Source organism: Nannobrachium achirus (genome assembly GCF_963921795.1).
Source record: "Nannobrachium achirus genome assembly, chromosome: 7".
Classification (NCBI taxonomy): Eukaryota; Metazoa; Chordata; class Actinopteri; order Myctophiformes; family Myctophidae; genus Nannobrachium; species Nannobrachium achirus.
This window is the reverse complement of record NC_137816.1, coordinates 34,669,941-34,689,623: the sequence shown is the minus strand read 5'-3', so window position 1 is coordinate 34,689,623 and position 19,683 is coordinate 34,669,941. Positions and strand designations below refer to the sequence as shown.

Genomic DNA, 19,683 nt, shown 5'->3' with positions numbered 1-19,683 from the left:
GCACTGTTCTTTACAAACGTTATAGATCATTGGCTTTAAACATTGGTCTGTTCAAAAGAAAATCGGCAAAATGTCCTTTGGAACATATATTCACAGTCTTCAAAGTTCCGTTTTTGCAACAAGAAAAAAAAAAGGTGTCGCAGAGGCAGGAAAATGGTTTATTGTTTGTTTTTAGTTAAAGCTTAGCCAAAAGCAAAATGAGCATGCATCTACGTACTCTTTTTTCTTCTTTCAAAATTCTACATTAGCAGCAAAACGTATGTCCTCGAAGACCAGACCTTATACATTTTCTTAAAAAATGGACTTTTGAGTGTGACAGAAAAGTCAAACAAAGATTAATAACCTCTATCTTACAAACTGCAATGGCTCTGTAACGGTGCTACTCCACAATGCAAGGACAAGGGCCCTTTTTGGTTTTTGGTATTCTTGGTATTTACGTACAAAAGCCACCTGTTCGCTTGCAAAGAAGCAAAAACGGCAACTCTGATGCGTACTCCTTTATCTTTTAAAACTTTGTTTCCTTTCCTCTAAAAACAGCAACAAATTCTCAAGTATAAAGAAGCCTCTTTTCTCATCTTTATGCACCAATGGTGAAAGTGTTTAGTCTTTGGATTTTCTTTTTGTTTTAAAGCGTGAGAATTATTATTAGTATTCTTTTTTCATTTTCATTTATGACAATAACAAAAAGTCTAAATGAAAATAAAGTTGAAAAAGACTGTAGCCACACTACATGAAGAACTAAAGACCTGTTTCGTAGTGCACAAGGGGCCATACAACCTCCATATCTACAAATACAGGAGATGAGAGGAAAATAAGTGCGAAACAAGTAGAGTGAGAAATAGGAGTCAGACAGTGGTAAGTGCACAAAGGTAACACAAAATAAAATTAAAGATTTGTAACATTTCACCCCAGATCTTTGTTTATTTTTGGTTAGTGTTGCACCAACCAAACCATAAAACTAAAATAATTTCTAGAGGATCCTGCCTTGTCAGAGAGGGGCATTTGGGTGAATGTTTGTCAAGAAGCTGAGAATAAGACAGAAATAAAGTTTAGATAAGTTAGCTGTCCATAATCTAGTCTAATCGGAATGACTAAGACAACATCAAATGAAGCGTCTTAAAGTTGGACGATACAAAAGCTAAATGTACACAAAGATTTTTCAGTCTACCATACTGTTTAAATTCAATTCCAATGCAACAATCTACTTAACACCAAAAATGTTCATAACTATCATAAATACAGAAAGTGTTTCTTTTTTTATATATATCAAAAATCTTTTTATCGTCCGTCAACATGTCTGCAATGCTCTCTTTGTCTGGGTGAAATAGGATTGCTAATTTACCCCCTTTAAGAGGATTCCAAATGTTAAAACCAGCAAATCAACTACCCTTTTTGAATGCCCAGAAACTAAGTTTTAATTATAATTTCATTAATTTTAAAACTTTCTGTCATTAAATCAATTTCCAAAAATAAAAAAATTAAAGAAATAAAAAATAAAATAAAAACAATGTTCTTCTCCTGGAACAAAAGGTGTAAAACATGGATTTCTGTAACAGAAAAACATCTGTGAGCTGTTGACCTGAGAATAAAATAGACATTACATTATTCTTTACTTTTGCAAGCCATTGGTATTTGAATGCTTAAATAGCAAGAAAACTGATAGACTATTCTCCCATACAGTACATACTGGCTTTTTGACTGTGCTATTACGGTAAGTAGAAATAATTATAAAACAAAGGGACACCTTGTTGACTTGTATTTTGTTGTAAGGGTTCTTGGGCCATTAATAAACTTTGAGGCAGTCCGTTGCCATACAGTACAGCGTTCCTCTATCATAACCCAAAACCTAACTGCAGTTTTCTTTTCTATTCTCACACCTTAGTATGAATGTATTTCAGTTGGAAAAAGAAGAGAAAAGAAAAAGAAAACCAGCATGTTGATATGGGAAAACAATCCACTAACATTTAAATTTTTGGTTACAAGCTTTGGAATTGCAGTTAGTCTTTACACATCTTTTTCTGAAATTGGTTTGTATACTTTTAAATGTATTTTAACATCGCTGCTTTTTGTATTTTTTACCATTTGTGTATTTTTTTTGTCTTTTGTGTTTTTTAAATATTGTCCATCACTGAAAGCTCTTTTACAATCTGATGGAGTCTGTTCCTACACTAGCAAGATTACTACTACAACTACTACTGTCTTTGAGACAGCTAGGCTGTTGCGGCTCCTCTGCCGTCCTGCCCAGCCTGTCCGCTGACTTCTGACTGCTGTCAGAGTCAGACTCGTCGGTAAAGACGTCTGTTGGTATCGAGGTCTGAACTCCTGAGGTGCTCAATGAACTTGAGGTAACCGTTGAAGGTGAGGACACTGGCGGAAAAGAGGAGGAAGTGGAGGATGGGGGCGTGGCGTTGGGCTTTCCAGATAAAGCTCTGGAGAAAGGGGCCTGGGGCCAGGGTTTTCCGGCAGCTGTGGTGTTGACCGGGGCGGTAGAGGATGAGCACAGGGACGAGGAGACGGCAGAGGATGGCATGGCGGCTGATGATGCTGGCGGGGGAGGGGGGCTGCTGATGGGATGAGTGGCAGACTGCGAGGTAGATGCGGTGTTAGGACTGGGGAAACAGGCTGAAGAGTGAGGTAATAAACTAGTAGCGTGCTCTTTGGCATTTCTGGCTGATCGCTTGATTGTTCTGTGTTTGTGCAAGGCCGACTCCAGGTGTTGACTGAGTGCTTTCTCCCCATCCAACGTGGTGTCGCAGGCCAGGCAGTCGTAGAGACTTCCAGCCCCGGCACCGCCGCCACTGGGGACACGCAGCAACATCTCTTGCAGGTTTGCCACAGACTGACCGAAAAAGCAGATAGATTTAAGGTGGGTAATAGCCGCTTCTTCCTTGTTGAAAACTGCTTGACACTTGCGGCATGCCAGCTTATACTGCACTTTGGGGATGATGTACTGGTCTAGGTGGGGGTCCACAACTTTGCCACCCATCTCGTTCTGCTCAGAATGTAGTTTATTGTGGGAGGAGGAGGAGGTGGAGGAAGAGGTTTCACTATGGGGGTTGCCTTTATGCTCCTCTGATTTCACGTCTTTGGCAGATTCTTTGCGATCCCCCGAGGGTTGAGGAGGAACTGGAGTTTGACTCGCTTTGGGTTGCTGGATCTGCTGAAGCTGCCGCTGTTGCTGCTGCAGTGCCTCCTGCAAGCTCTGCTGATATTGCTGGTAATGCTGAAGCAGGGACCCAGGCGACAGGCCCATTAGTGCTTGTGACAATGTTGGGTTGTAGGGAAAGAGGCTCTCCATGCCATACATGGGTTGCAGGTAGCCCCCCTGTATCTGCGGGGCATAATACGGAGAAAAGCCAGGCATGAAGTAGGGGAGGAACTGACTCGTGAGCAGAGCTGTGGGATCTGATGCCAAAGCCGCCTGCAGGGCCTGAAGCTGAGCTGGGTCAACCACATACTCCATGCCAGGTGTTGGCATAGATGTAGCAGGTACGGCTGTGTCCGGTTTCTCCTTCTTGGCACTGGCAGCAGAAGTGGAAGGGGCTGGGGTACTTCCTGTTGAAGATGGGGTATGGGCCTTCTCTGCCTTCTCCTTGTGTTTCTCCTTCTCTCTTAACCTCTCAGCGCCACGCTCTTTGGGGTGATCGGGCCGGGAGCCTGTGTGGGATGTTGAAGAAGTGGATGTGGTGGTGACGGAGGTGGAGCTTGAATGGGACACAGATGAGCTGGTCTGAGACGGGCTGGATGAGACCAAGGACGATGAGGAGGGAGGTTTGTTGGGTAATCCAGATGTGGGGAGACTGGGTGAGGGAACACTGGCACCAGGAATGTTCAGCAGGTTTGGAGGTTTGGGGGAAGTTAAAGCTGGAAAACAGGGAAGAGTAGAATCATTAAATATTACAGGTGACATGTTTGTTTGTGCAACTTCAAGAAATAAATTATGATACAATTAGCTGTTGGCTGAAAACTGAGGTCTATTACTGACCTTTACGCAGATAGAAAAGCTTAATCAGAACAATAATTAGGTCAAGCTCAGATAATGTCCCCAAGGTCAAAGCGGCTTAAGTCTAGAGTGAACAATTAGTATTCACTCATTATCACTCGGTATTCACTAGTATTGACATTTAATATTCTCTCAGTGCAGTTGTGGCAGTTAAAGTAGACTGCAAAACCAATAGCACACTTCTCTATTTAGAGATCTTACTATTATAATTTGAGAGAGGTCCCGTTTTCGTTGTGCTGGGATGGCAAGCGCAGGAACACTCAAAATCAACTGGGTTTTTGACCACAATATTCTCCAGAGGCCTGGCCACGGTGTAGGCTATCATTCCCACCTTCAATAATGATGAATGATGAATAATGTCACTTTTTGCACAATTTTAGAAAAGGCGTTTTTGCATTTTCCCATTCAAGTCAATACTTTATAGAGTAACGTTTAGCAAATGAGGAAGCAGTAAAAACGTTATAGAGTAATCTTTAGCCAATGAGCAAGCAGCAAAAAACGATATAGAATAACTTTTAGCCAATGAAGAAAGACACTGCATAAAGGTGACTCCTCATTGGCTAAAAGTTCCTCCATAAAGTTGGAACAGAACAATAATGTGTTGCCATATAGTCACCCACACTAATAAAGATGCAATAAGTTACATTATACATTGTGTAAGTCCATTCAAGGTAGGGATACAGTATTTTCGGTGAAAACCCATTTGGAGTGCTCCTGCACTGACTGACAGTCCCCGGATAGAAAAAAAGGCTTGGCCTCTCCAATTACAGTATTATTAAGATAAAGATGTTTGCCATGCAGAAATTTTGGGGTTTTGGGGTTACAGAAAAGGTTACAGAAAAAGTCCATTGAATTAACTGCTAAACTCTGCTGCTAATATTTAACCATTTAACAAGCAAAACTAAGCTCCCAGTATCCTGTCAGCTTAGCTTTCTCAGTTACCACCAATAAAAGCATGAAGGCATTTCAATATTAATATCAATATTAGTATGTTTACTATTACTAAAAGTAAAACACTTTCAATTACTATTATATTATTTGTGTTTACTATATTTGCTCATTAAGTACATTTGCTATATTCATTAATATTACCATTAATAGAAATGGGGAGTGTTGATATTTTGAAAACATTAGACTGGAGGCAGTTTTCATTCTCTGATCAGTTGAATTCCCGAAGTACTGATAATGTATAACAGCTTGTAATTAGCCGTCATTAGCATATATACCGTATAATTTGGGTTCATATATTTGAGTTAAAAGCATAGTTTCGCTTTATAAGTCCTGCCCTTCAGAAAGTCAAATTTGTAACATCCACCAAGCCGTACCTGAATTAGATGAATTAAAGCTGGGAAGTGAGGGGCTGCCCATCCCTGACAAGAGGACAGGGGGGATCCCCTGCAGATTTGGATAGGCTGACTGTAGATTCAAAGCCTGCATTGCAGGGTTGTCGAACATGCCCTGCTGCATGGCTTGCTGCTGCGCCAGTCCCAGGACCTCATTGGCCTTCTTGATGCGGTCCATTTCTTGCTGGGCCATAAGTTGGCGAACGGTGGCTGGGTCAAAGTACTCTTTCTCCTTATCTAGCTGGCTCCCAATGGTATCCTTCACCTTATTGATGTGTTGCTGGGAGAAAATGTGATCGCGAACAGAGAGGCGGGCACTGTACTTGACACCGCACAATGTGCACTCAGTCTTCGGCCCCTCGTATGACGTTTGGTTTATTCCAAAGTGCTTGGCCATGCTAAGCTTGGCCTTCTTCTCCTTGGCACGAGCATTCTGAAACCACACCTGAACCACTCTCTTTGGAAGTCCAATGTCATTACCAAGTACCTCGCACTCTAGCATGGTGGGGGTCCTATAGTCATTAAAGCAGGACTTTAGCAATTTCAGCTGGAGGTTAGTCATCTGTGTTCTGAAGCGTTTCATGCCAGGACGGTCTCCACTGTCAATGCTCCTACTGCCTGAAGCACCAGGGCTTGGAGAACAGGGGTCAGCCATGCTGGAGGTCTCACTGTAGTCAATAATATTTTCATTTTCATAGTCCTTGGCATAATAGCTTGTTGCAGGGCTCACCAACCCTGAGGACATCTGGTCATCATTTTCAAGGAGGGGGACTGTGCCCCCAGACTTAGACAGGAAATCGCCACTGATTTGGTTGTGCTTTATATCAGCACTGTCAATGTCAGCATTGGCCTCATCACCAGTGGTTGTGTCTGTGATGGCTGTGTTCACAGAGGAACAGTCGTCATTATCGAGTTTACTCGGATCAAAGCTGAGGTTCACAGAGGACATAATTGGACTCTCAAAGTCCTCTATACCCTCAACTTTAATGGAAGATGGACTCAATAGGGCCCGGGGAGACAAATCCATGCTTTTGCTCACTGGTGACAGGGAGGAGCTTTGTCCGTCATTGTTAGTGGGGGCGAGTTGGGAGTAACTGGAGATATCCAGAGGATCCATTTTCAGTTGCAACCCTTCGTGCTCAGATAGCATTCCACTGAGTGCTAGATTGTAGCCTGCTCTTTTGGCCTCGTGCCAATGACGGGAGCGAATGTGCGCCTCAAGGGCGGTTTTTGCTTTGAAAAGAGCACGGCAGAATGGGCACCTACGGTGAGCCTGAGCTGGTCCTACTGCCCTGAACTGGCCCTTCCGCTCCCTGGCTCTTGTGTTTTGGAACCACACTTGCACTACTCTCTTTTTAAGCCCCACCTCATGAGCTATGTGGTCAAGCATCTTTCGTGTGGGGTTGGAATCTAACAGGTACTTCTGATATAAGATCTCCAGCTGCTCAGGTGTAATGGTAGTCCTGAGACGCTTATCTCTCTGTGGCTCTTCTCCACTGTTGGTGCTGTCGTTCTCTCCTGGGCTCGTGCCAGCCTTCTCCTCCAACTTCCTCTTCAAGGAGTTCATGGTGGAGGTGGGAGTGGATGGCGAAGTGGCAGAGCTGCTGGGAATCTGTGGCATGGCCCCTGAGAGGAGCTGGCTTGCCAAAAGCGGATTGCTGGGATCAAACAGCATGAAAGGCATGTCCATTGTGCGGTCCAGGAATTGAGGGTGAATGAACTGATTTTGCACAGAGAGGAAGTGTAATTGCTGGTGTTCCTGCCAGTGTTCAAAGGAGGGGAAGCCAACTTTGCACTGCTCACACTGGTATTGAATCATCTGCTGTGCCATCTGCTGTTGTTGACCAGAGGTCAAGTGTGGATTGAGGTTCATGTGGGAGCTTTGAGAGGAGGCCTGGCTTGTCTGAGACGCAGAGGGACCACATTGCTGCTGCTGTTGAGAGAAGGAAGGAGATGAATGCTTTATGGACTTTGAGACCGTTTGACTCTTCTCCTCTCTTTGAGGTCTATGATGCTGAGTTTCAGATTGGGGCTGATGAATAATTTCCTGTTTAATAGAAGCTTGGGTCTCTCTTGGATCAGCAGACATTTCTGGTAAATGTTTAGGTTTCTCGTCAAAGGAATTTGAGGTGTTGGCTGGTGATGCCTCTTCCTTCTCAGAAGACGAGAGGTGTGAGAAGGCTGACGTGGAGGGAGGGAGGGGGCAGAGGCTTGAGGAGGAAGGCATTGGAGTGTGACAGGAGGACCCAGAGGGGGTGTAGTATTCATGTGAAAGATCCATTGAATCTTCGTTTTGGCTGTCATACTGCCCATCGTCATCTTCATCTTTGTAACAAAGCTTCTTTTGGTGTTTTATTAGGTCAAATATACGCTGGAAAACCAGACTACATTTCTTGCACTGGTAATTCAGATTTGTGGTCCGAATATAGCGGTCATTCGACAGTTCTCGCCTCTCACCTTCTTTTGACCCATCGCCTTGGTTTTCATAATTCTTCCTGGCCTTCTGGCGAGCATTCTGGAACCAAACAACAATAACTCGAGTGGGGAGGCTCAGAAGGTTGGAGAGCTGCTCAAACTCATCATCTTTAGGATATGCATTTGCATCGAAAAAGTCTTGCAGCACTCTTAGCTGGTAGTCAGTGAACCTGGTTCTGGATGATCTCTTACTTCCATAGCACTCGTGTACATGTTTCGGGGGCTCAGGGGAAGGGGGCTTCGAGTCAATTTTGGTATCTTCTAGTGTAGTTATTGGTGGATTATTGAAATTGTATGGGGAGTCTTTGTTTCGCTGGCGCTCTTTGAACAGGGTGTTCCTGAACCAGTGCTTGATTACTTTTTGAGGCAGACCTGACTTGTCTGCCATTTCTTTGATCTGATCTTCATTGGGAGAGTTGTTAATGTCAAAGTATTGTCTCAGGACCCTAAGCTGGTCATCGGTGATCCGTGTCCGTGGCCTCTTGTTCTGCTGCTGCTGTAGCATGGCTGGCGTGAGCTGCTGTTGATAGAGCTGAGCCAGGTCTGAGGCTAGGCCTGACTCAACAGATTGCAGCTGCTGGGGGGTTAACTGAGAGGGCAGAGACTGGAGACCCATCGACTGCATCATGAGTGGAGAGAAGGCAAAATCCATTGGCATTGTTATCTGTGCCATGGAAACTTGGGGCTGTGGGGGCGGGGGTACAGTTGGAGGAGTATGCGAGGGAGCAGAGACAGGAATATTTGGAATATTTGGTGTCGGAGCCCTCTGGGGTGGAGGTGGAGGTAGAGGTGGAGGAGGTGGGGGAGGTGGAGGCGGGGGAGGAGCAGGCGCAGCCTCTGGTGTCGGGGGCCTCAGTGGATAGAGTTTATCGTACTGCTCTCTGTATTCCTTAGCAAATCTCTCAAGGGATCGAAATGGAAAGAAGGCCTGGTGGATATGCTCCTGGTGGCTCTTTAGAATGAGTATGTTTGAAAACAGCTTGCCACAGGCTTCACATTCTAGTTTCTCTAGCCCCTCAATAGGATCCACCACTCTTGTTATTCCACCTGGACCACTTGATCCTGTGGGTCCAGTCACGGTTGCTTTTTTCTGAGCTTTCTGCTTGTTTTCATTGTATTGAATCACTAACTCAAAGCCAAAATTCTCCAGGAGGGCTTTGGTTGCATTTCCACGAGCATCTGAGGCAATCCTCGGTGGCAGCAAGCCAGCATCATGATTTGCGTTGATTGAAGTCTGCGGTGTATCCTGCTTCTCTTTCGCCTTGTTGTCTGTAGAATCTTTAATGACATGTTCGTCGGTTTTCTCAGCTGTGTCTTTATCTCTTTGCATTTCCCTTTCTTTCTCATTGTGGGAGGAAGGAAGTCTCTGCTTCCTTTCAGCCTGCTGGAGGATAGAAGCACTTTGTTGCAGTAAGGCCATCTGACTCTGGGCCTGAGCCTGGGCCTGGGCATGTTGCTGCTGCTGCTGCTGCTGTTTCTGCTGCTGCTGCTGCTGTTGTTGTTGTTGATGCTGCTGCTGTTGTTGGTGTTGTTGTTGTTGTTGTTGCTGCTGTTGTTGTTGTTGTTGTTGTTGTTGTTGCTGCTGCTGCTGCTGCTGCTGTTGTTGCTGCTGCTGCTGCTGATGTTGCTGCTGCTGCTGCTGATGTTGCTGCTGCTGCTGCTGTTGCTGTTGATGCTGTTGCTGAAGGTGGTGATGCATCAGCTGCTGCTGCAGGCAGCTCTGCTGGGCCTGCTGGGCAGAGTTCTTTAAGTCCTCCAGCAGCGAAGAAGTGGACGAGCCAGCCAAGCTATTAATGTTTATCTCTGGGTTTAGCTGGAATTCTGCGCCAGGGATGTAGAAGGGGAAGAGCAACTGCTGTTGCAACTGCTGAGGGAGAAGAGCATCAGTTGTCATGGGGAAGTGCTGTAGAAGTGCTGGATTGAAGAGCTGTGATTGGATGAGGGCAGCCTGCTGTTGTAGCTCTTGCTGAAGCTGGGCTTGAGCTTGGGCTTGGGCCTGAGCCAGCTGCTGTTGCTGCTGGAGCTGCTGCTGCTGCTGCTGTCCCCTAGCGGACAACATATCAGCAAACTTCTTCTTTTTTGAATCGTGGTTCTCAGAGGGCGAGGGGTGGCAGCTCACTGAAGAGTTACCCAAGTTTTCAATGCTGTGAGATTGGGTCATGTGGTTGCTCCCATGAATGCTCTGTGTATTCTGAGACCCAGATGAGCTATGGTTGCTAGCGCTAGAAATTGAGTTAGTTGCTGGGCTTGGGCTGGATGTTGAAGTGCTGATACAAGATGCTCCGCCAGCCAGTCCAGAAGCACCCCCAGAGCTGGTGCTCCCTCCTGCTGCCTCAAGTTTGGCTGCCCGTGCTTTGGTCTGGTGTAGAACAGAGCGCATGTGTATTTCCAAGGTAGAACTCTGGCTATAAGCCACATTGCAAGTGCTGCACTTGAATGGCTTGTTGTCAGGGCTGCTGGTAGGCTCAGGCTGACCAGTGGTGGATTCCTGCAGGGCCCTCTTAACCTTGTGCAGGTGGGAAACAGAGTTATAGTGAACTAGAAGAATATTCTTCTGTGTGAAGGATTCTTTACACACAGTACATTTGAATGGACGAGATGGATCCAAAAACTTCTCCATAGTGAAGTTCGGGCCCTTTCTAAACGGCAGAGCACGTTTGGGTTCAGATCCAGAATCTTCCAGCAGCGAGCCAGAGTCACTGCCTGTCGGGCTTTGTTTTTCCTCTGGGTCACTTTCCTCTCCTTCCTTGTCATCCTCTACCAGGCCTGCATGCTCATCGCCAAGTGATGGGTCACCCAAGGCCATGAGGTCTCCATTCATCAACAAGCCCCCGTAAAGCTGCTGGATATCAGCTTCACTCAGCTCCAAGTGGCTAGTCTCCAAATGTTTCTTCAAGGCCTGTAGCGTCCTAAAGCTGCGTTGGCAGAGACAGCACATGGTCGCTGCTCTGATCACATGGTACTGGGAGTGGAGCTGCAGCTTCTCCACAGTCTTGAAGGCCAGACTGCACTGGTTGCAACGGTACTTGTAGACATGGCGATCCGAGACAGGCAACTGGGGCCTTTTGTTGTGAACCTCGTTGAAGTGCATCTGGAGGGAGTTGGATGACTTGAAGACTTGGTTACAGCCTTTCTTCCAACACAGGAACCCTGTGGCGTCCTCCCTCCCTGACGGATGATCCTCCAGAGGTGACTTACGAGCGTCACATATTTCGGTAGGAAGTGAAACTCCCTTCTCCGGCTCAGCATCAGATACATCTGTCAACAAATAAACCAGAAGGAAATAATATTTAAATATACATCTACTTTTGCAAAGGTGTTTGACAGAGCATATATTTCAGTTCACCTGATTCAATCTTGTTCTTTTCTCTTTTATGTAATAATTAAAATAGTGGCAGGTCTTTTGTTAAAGGCCGGATGACAGCCAAAGAAGTTTAACATTATGATACAGTAGGTCACGTGGTCTTTCTCCAAACAGTCTGAAAAGGAGGCGGGCCGTATCAGTTAGTAGTGAGTGTATACTTCGTCCGTCGTGCGGTGCCGCGCACAACGTGATGCGTTGTTGTTAGCTTTTGGTGCGGCTAGCACCGCACGGCTATTTTGTGTGTGTACATACACACACCCGCGCGCACACACCCGCGCGCGAAAGCACACACACACACAGGCTACACACACAGAGTGTATGAGCCACGGACCTCCTCTGCGGAGGAGGAGATCGCTGGACCCTCGTTCTAGGTCAGGTGCTCCAGTCAGGTTTAGGGGAAGAGACAGCAGGGTATGGCCGACAAAACCGTCTCAGGGACGGGGAGAAGCGTGTTGGACCCTCGTAACTAATCTCTGACACCTTTTTTGAAGAAGACTTGTATTTTTTTACCGGTAACCACTGATTTTATAGCGAATGCTGTATAATTTTTACCCCTAGAACTGATAGTTTTAAAGATGGTTTTGAAAGTCGGAAACACACCTCGGACAGCTTTTGTTGAGGCAGTTTCAAAAGATAATGATATGGATGCTCGACTCCGCCCCTCCCCCCCATATTAGCCCAATCAAATTAAGGTATTGCCGTTACTGTACAGAAAGTACTACTTTCAGTACAGTAACTACAATAAATTAATTTGATTGGGTAATTTAACATGGGGGTACATGACATCATTAAAAAAAATGGCTAATTTGATAGCCATAATTAGCTGTTTTGGCCATGTCACCCGACCTTCAAGTAAGGAACAATGTGATCATTAATTATTCTGATAACTGCAAGATACTGACCAGTGTGTTTCTTTGTATCCTCTGAGTTGGAGTTGGCTGTGGACTGAGGGGTGCTTTGGGCTTCTCTGTCTGGGCCAGGTACAGGAATAAACATACTGGCTGGCAGCACTTCAGTTGCTGTCACCTAGAAAACAAAACAAGGGAAGACTTGTGTTAATAATTGTCTCAATTCAAAATAAATAATCTTAAAAAAAAATACAATTCTAAAGAACTACTGTGTGCATTTACAAAATCCACATTTCAGTCAATCTCACACCACATAAAATGTTAAATAAATGTGAGTGTATTTTGTCCAATACTGTACACACACACACACACACACACACACACGCGCGCGCGCGCACACACACACACACACACACACACACACACACACACACACACACACTTAAATATATATATAATATAATAATATTACATTTTACTTTATTTGCAATCTCTGGAATTTGCACTTTGATCACTGCCTGTGTTTTGTCATGAGGCTGGTAAGTTCTGCTGCAGCCAATTAGTGAGATGGGCTGAAAGGTCTACCTTGGCCAACTGAAAAGCTTATTAGACAGCCTAATTAAATAATTCTTCCTTGAAGAAGGCCATCCCTTTCCAATGGAGACTGATGCATTGCTGGTAATCTAACTACTATCCATCTTATTTTAAGTCGGATCCAAAAGCACAGGGAGCTGTTTTTATAAATTAAATGAACGATGTTCCAAGTTAAGCAGAGGTGCAAAATGAGATGAGAAAGTAAGAAAAGCAGAAAGCAGAAAAGAAAAAACATATCGTTAATTGTTTCTACAACTTTAATGGGAACATTTCAAGGAGCAATTAATATTGATTTCAAATGGGCAAGAAGTGCTCAGGTTCTCTCTGCTCTCAAAAGGTTGAAGTCAATCATGTGTGAATGACAGCAATCTCCCTTTATCCTTGCAACCCCCACGCCAGGTTTCTTTCTGCTTCTCTCTCAGTTGGCCTCTTTTACCTCGAAAAAATTTGACAACTCATCAAATGCACTCATTAACTGACTCCTATTTAACAATAATGATTGGCTGAGATTGGAAAAGGCTGAGAGAGGGGCCTCTGTCTGCTTCACCTTCTTTCAATTAACTCCCCAAACAGAATAAATCAGCCTCACTCCCCATGATGCATTTCAATTCTCCCCCCACACACACAGACACAATCCCTTTCTATATTGTACATCCATGAGAAGATGGGTCACCTTAACCACATGAACCCTAGGGTAGATCACCTATTTCACATAAATGGAGCTAAAAATAAATGACACTATGCCTCTCATAATCAGCTAATTGCTTATAGAACATTTCTGCATGGACTTGAATGCGGTAGAGCAGTGTGATACTGAACACATACAATGCTATATAGCCTGTTATGTCATACCCAAATAGGGCCCATAACTACAGGGCAACAATGGCTCTGTATAGGGGCTTGAAGGTTAAGTGGAACAGTAAACACATTCCATTTCATCACTACGATTAGTGCAATCAGAAATGCACCAGAAAATATCCAGCCGTTTCCCTTCTTCCAGTTTGATTTGTCTTCCAAATGAAAAGTGGAAAATGAATGTGCCCGGCATAGAGAGCCACAAAAACAAAACATGGTGGTGATTTACATTACAAAGTGGACTGTTTCTCGACAACTGTTTCATTAGGCGATGAGAAGCAGGAGCAGAGAGTATCCCAAGGTCACTTTTAATTTGGACAGTCTAATTGGCAAACATAGTTCAAAATGGCTATCATCCAGCCAGACTCGGAATTAATGAAGCACAATTATTTTCATTACCCCTACAGTATCTTAGACAGACAGAAAATTAGACAGAGTGGGGGGAGAGAGACAGCGAGAGAGAGAGAGAGAGAGAGAGAGAGAGAGAGAGAGAGAGAGAGAGAGAGAGAGAGAGATGAGGTGCAAGAGAGAGAGAGGGAGAGCAAAGGGTGGATAAATGAAGGGTGAGACTGAGTGCGTCTTTATGCATGGATGGCATGAAATAAAAGTCACCTATTTCAGAATTTGACTCCTTTGCTAGACATACAGTATGAATGGGATAAAGTACATTTCCATCTACATTCACAAGTTATAAAAACAAATGCAGGCTTTAATGGGCATTATATTGCCTCTCCTGCTCTATCGTGTGCCTCTTGCAGTGGCTCAGTGCATTACTATCTCTATAAAAATAAAATAAATAAATTGAGCTTTCCTTCCATACTAATGTGGTTGCCATTTGCTTTCCTGTTTGGAAGGTAAGATGTCTAGTAGCAGACAGAACGCTGGGAACCTTTTATTGAGTGATCGCCCAGCCAGCTATTGAGCTCTGCGGGCTAGACAGGACAAACATCAACATTTGTTCAGTCATTTACAAGACAACAGGGCAAATACAGTTTCATTTCCCCTCGATGAGGATTAAAAGAAAGTAAGCGGTGTGTTCTGTCTGGGCAGAGAGGGCAGCCATGGTCTTGTAATGCATCACGGTTGGCATAAATCTATCTTTTGGAATGATAGTTAAACATCATAGGAGTCAGACTATGCACAAAAAAGCTCCTGGGTGTTAATTTAATGATGCATTTGTACATTCTCAGAGTTAACTGTAAGTAATTACTTAATAGATATTTGCTGTGTATAAGGAGAGTTGAGAGCATTCAGACAGTGATTTTTGCTTTGGGCGGTCACGCTTCTTAACCTTTCTGTAATAATCAATGAATTCATTTTTCACATGAGATTTGTATGTCTACAATACGAACTTTTTCTCTTGCCTGAAGTTGCATTTCATTAAAAGAAAGGACTGCTTATTTATTTTTTATTCGGCTGTAGCACCATTTTTTAAATATTTTCATATTGGTAGTATTTTGAATAGCACGTAAGTGATCAGAGTAATGATAAGAATTGAAATGGACCAACAAACTGACTGGGAGGTAAAATGTAAAACCAAATTATCTGTCCCCTTCTCCAGACTGACTATGATTATGACTGGGAAAAGGGCTCACCATTAGGGGCCATGCAGGAGAGGAGAATAATCTGGCAAACAACATCTAGCAGGCTCCGCTGTATCTGACATCCAGTAAGTCAATGCGATGGCCTGCAGCCATTTCACAATTAACAGCAGCCTTTGTGTTTTGATAAAGGCTCAAATGTCATCAATTTAGCGGATGGGAGACAGGAGAGACATCCTTCATTAGAGCCAGGGAGACAGTTCAGGGAAAGAGGTGGGGGAGGTCTGCTAAGAGTGAGTCATTGAGTGTAGGATACAACACACATGACTGAGCCCTTGTGGCCGAAAATAGCTGATCTGCAAGCTCACAATGTATTAGGATGCTACACGTTCAACAAAGAATCAGACGATAAATCAGGCATACTACGGCTAACTATGGTGAACTCTGACAGGCTGAAATGTAATACAGACGCACACAATAGCAGCATGAGACGGTACAACAGAGGATGCCTCCCGCTTCCCTGTCTCTGAAAAGTGGAACATTGACCGGAGTGATAAAATCCAATAAACAAACGTAAAAAGAAAAAAAAGAAAAGAATGATGAGAACTGTACAGTGTGACAACATTGGAGACTTAAATCTAGGGTAAATCATATTTTTTGGTTAAAACAACAATGCCAAAGCACTATATCGTCGGTGTCGGGTGGAAACCTTGTATGTCCAAAACTGTTAGTTTTGCATTTATCATTTTAAAAATGATTTAAACTAGTGAAAACGGCCAATCTGCAAGCACACAACGCCTCGCACCGCGAGGCGTTGTGTGCTTGTAGATCTGCTGTTTTCACTAATTTTGTTGGACGGCCTTGTACGATGAAGCAGGGCTTTACTTCTCGAAAGAACGTACACATTTGAAACTTAGAGATACGAGGTTTCCACACAACAACGACGATATTCTGACGGTAATCATTGTTTTACAGTGTTTGTTCAGTAACTGAAGTCTCTGTGTTTCTCCAGGTTTTTAATAAACATAAAATAGATTTTCAGGTGGGTTGAACCTTTTCAGGCAATCAGGAAAGAGTACCAATTTATCAGCTTCCATTTTACGGTGTTCCAGTTCCGATTGTGTCTGCTCATTTATAGTGCCCCCCCCCCCCCCCCCTATGAAGAACATTCATGGGGGGCCCGCAGTGAATCCTTGTACCCAGGGCCCAGAATCTGGTGTGACATATCTGCCCACTGCCCACACACACACTCATGACTCACCGTTGCAATAAGCTTTTCCACACAGTCGGGCGCCACACTGTGGAGGTGTGTGAGGTGGAACTGCAGGTGGATCTTGTTGTTGAGCATGTCCTGGCAGAGCGGGCAGCGGAACATGGGCTGGACAGAGTGCTGCGTCATCACGTGCATTCTGAGCCGGTTCAGGTCCGTGTTGGTGAATTTGCAGTAGGGGCACTGGTACATCTGAGCACAGGAGAGAAAGGGCAGAAAAAGGGACATGATTTTCTTTTTTCTTCACTCCCACTCAGTGGTTCTCAACCTGTGGGTCGGGACCCCCAGAGGGGGGTCTCCAAATTATTTTGGGGGGTCCCCAGATGATTAACTTAATGTGAAACATTGTTTTCTCACTCAATAGTAAACAAACCGACATAAAGTTTAAGAGTATAGAGGGTAAATGCACATTTCTAAAGTGACAATTTAGGGACTTTGTAATACCTCTAAAATGACAAAATAAACATTGGCCAAATTGTCAAATATTAGAGGCAGAAATTGTGAAAACAGCCGATCTGCTATTTTCACAATAGAACAGTGTTATACAAAATGTAATTCCTCAACTCTTAGTGCTCGTCAGGGTGGGGGGGTCCCCAGTTAAAATATGATTATTTGGGGGGTCGCGGCCTGAAAAGGTTGAGAACCACTGCTCTATCTGACGTGTTTCTGTCCTGTTTTCCTTGCTCGTCTTTCTACCTCTATTCTTCTTCCCTTTTCCCGGGAAAAACAAAAACAAAAAATGTTGCACCCACTTGTCTACACCTGTAAACCTGTGAGGTGACAATAAAGCTGATTCTGATTCTGATGTTGGGTTGGAAAGGAGAGGGAGAAATGACATCCAGAGAGAGATTAGTGGGATGAGGAGGAGAAGAGCATGGTGGGCCTCGCTCAGTGGGAGGACTTGGTGCTGCAGATCAGGGGGGAGCAGGGGCGTCACAAGGGGGGGGGGGAGTGGGACTGAGTTACTAGGGCCCAAGGTGGAGGGGCCTTAATTATTTTATACTATATACTAACTATTGAAAAATAGCAGATCTACAAGCTCACAGCGCGGCACCGAGTGCCGCGCTGCGAGCTTGTAGATGTGCTATTTTTGAAAAGTCTTGAAAATGTGTGCAAATCTTTGAATATATTATGTATTTTTTAAGCGAACATTTGTAACTCAGATGTTGCTTCTGGGGGGTCCTTGGAACTAAATATTTTGAGATGGGGGTCCGTGGCCAAATGCATATCATTTTGGGGGTCCTTCACGTGAAAGGTTTTGAGCACCACTGACAGAAACATAGGTTTTTAAAAAAAACTTCAAAGACTTGCATACATTTTCACGATTTTTCAAAAATAGCAGATCTAAAAGCTTGCAGCGCGCTGTGAGCTTGTAGATCTGCTATTTTTCAATGAATCCTTGTACCCAGGGCCCAGAATTTGGTGCGACACCCCTGCAGGGGGGAGAGATGGACTCCCTCTCCCCTCCCCTCCCCTCCAGCAGCCCGGTCCCTCTGATCACAGACCAGTGGGTAATACTGTGCACCACTGAGTCTTGGCACACACTTCAAAGTGCTCTCATCTGTCAAATGCTATATTGATTTTCCACCTTTTGCACAATTTGCAGTGCAACTGCAGCAGACAGGGCAAAACTCATTTTAAGGAGATTTTTGAAAAAAAAAGAGAGAAAAAAAGAATACATGCATAATGTAATAAAGGTCTGCTTCATTTTCAGATGTCTAAAAAATGTTAAGAAGCACGTCGTCTTCACATTCCTGTTCTTATCAGACGTGTAAGTTTAAAGGCTTGTAATGAGGGCAGAGTAATTGAGGATGCGATAACCTTCTTTGATAAGCCAAAAGGGGGGAGGGGGGGGAGAAAAATCCCAAATTCAAAGAGCTAGAGAAGCAGATTTATGGACAACTTAAGGTGCTAATTTCTTCAGAATTCAGTAGAATCTTTCATAGTCCTCTCACCTGCTCCGCAGCACCTTTGTCAGCCGTCCGAGGACGCTTGGAGGAGAGGGGGCTCTCTGAGGTCTCTGACCGCGAAGAGGGCCTTTTAGAGGGGACCGGTGAATCTGTCTGGTCCCTTTCCAAATGGCTGGACACTGCTAAACAACACATATGCACGCGCACGCACACACACACACACACACACACACACACACACACACACACACACACACACACACACACACACACACACACACACACACACACACACACACGAACACAGGAGAAAAAAGACAGAAATGCAGACATGTCAAGACAAGGTGAGGACTTATCACCCTTGGAAGAGGTCAATCAATAACACTGTGGATGAAGGGCTTTGAACCGTCTCTCTTAAAATGTGATATAAGTGTATTTAACAGGAAACTGTTGATCAGCTAACTCCTGACACTCCCCCCGAATCACCACAGTCTTTTTACTTGCCACTGCTGAGGGACATACAGCCAACGCGCTTTGACACGCCGTCTCTCCCAATGTTGGATCGTATGGACATCAGACAGCGGCACAGACAGCTAATCAAAACATTAGTTTGCCAGGTTGAGCAGGTTTACGTTTCACTCTGCCGTGGGTTCCATATCTGAGGGCTTCACCAGACTTGAAAAGAGGCACACATCCCCTTTCTATCTCATCAGACAGCACTATGGTAAAGCCATACAAGCCAAAAACCTTGTATCTCCAAGTTTCAAATGTGTATGTTTTTTTTGTAAAGTAAAGCCCTGCTTCATCATACAAGACTGTCGCACAAAACTAGTGAAAATAGCAGATCTACAAGCACACAGCGCCGTTGTGCTTGTAGATCGGCTATTTTCACTATTTTAAACCAGTAAGACGCCCTAAGGGCGAGAAGGGCGATCGCGCACATGGGCGCGTGCACATGCCTGCTTTGGCACGCATACCCTTCTGCTGAGCTGGTCGAGTCATCACTGAGATGTCAGAACAGGTCAGCTATATCCATATATGGAGTATGTGAGGTCAGATGTAGAGGTATTGACCAGCTACATATAAGGAGATCTAGGTGATGATTCATTCAGTCATCTCCATGTATGGATATCCAGGGTTTGATTAAAATGATAAATATAAAACACTTTTTTCCCCCTCTATAATTATTTGTCCTTGTGTTCTCCGCTGCTCTAAATATTGGTATGAAACGCTTGCATACACTATGTGATGCTCATGTGTCTTGAGTAACAGCTCATTTACGTCTTCTGAGCTCATGCAAACGGCAACAAAAGGTGCCTATATATAGTAACAATATTATTATAATAAAGTGACCCTGACAGCGATAAGACAAGCCAACAAGAAAATCTAAACAGTACACTCTCTTCATAAGGTTTACAGTAAACACTGTCTTTATTTTCAACCAGCTTGTTACTGTACATAATTCTAGCAATCAGTCAGC

At 44.3% G+C, this 19,683-nt stretch overlaps 1 protein-coding gene across 1 annotated transcript in view; it reads right to left on the bottom strand.

The window, feature by feature from the left end:
- Nucleotides 1-2,140: 2,140 nt before the first annotated feature.
- zfhx3b (zinc finger homeobox 3b) overlaps nt 2,141-19,683 on the bottom strand; it is a gene marked incomplete at both ends in the record, with an annotated part of 122,956 nt that continues 105,413 nt past the window's right edge. The window contains 6 exons of the mRNA XM_080729776.1: nt 2,141-3,864; nt 5,329-9,265; nt 9,485-11,079; nt 12,088-12,211; nt 16,285-16,485; nt 18,249-18,382. Of these exons, the coding sequence (XP_080585902.1) occupies nt 2,141-3,864; nt 5,329-9,265; nt 9,485-11,079; nt 12,088-12,211; nt 16,285-16,485; nt 18,249-18,382 (7,715 nt within the window). The remainder of the gene's footprint in view (nt 3,865-5,328; nt 9,266-9,484; nt 11,080-12,087; nt 12,212-16,284; nt 16,486-18,248; nt 18,383-19,683) is intronic.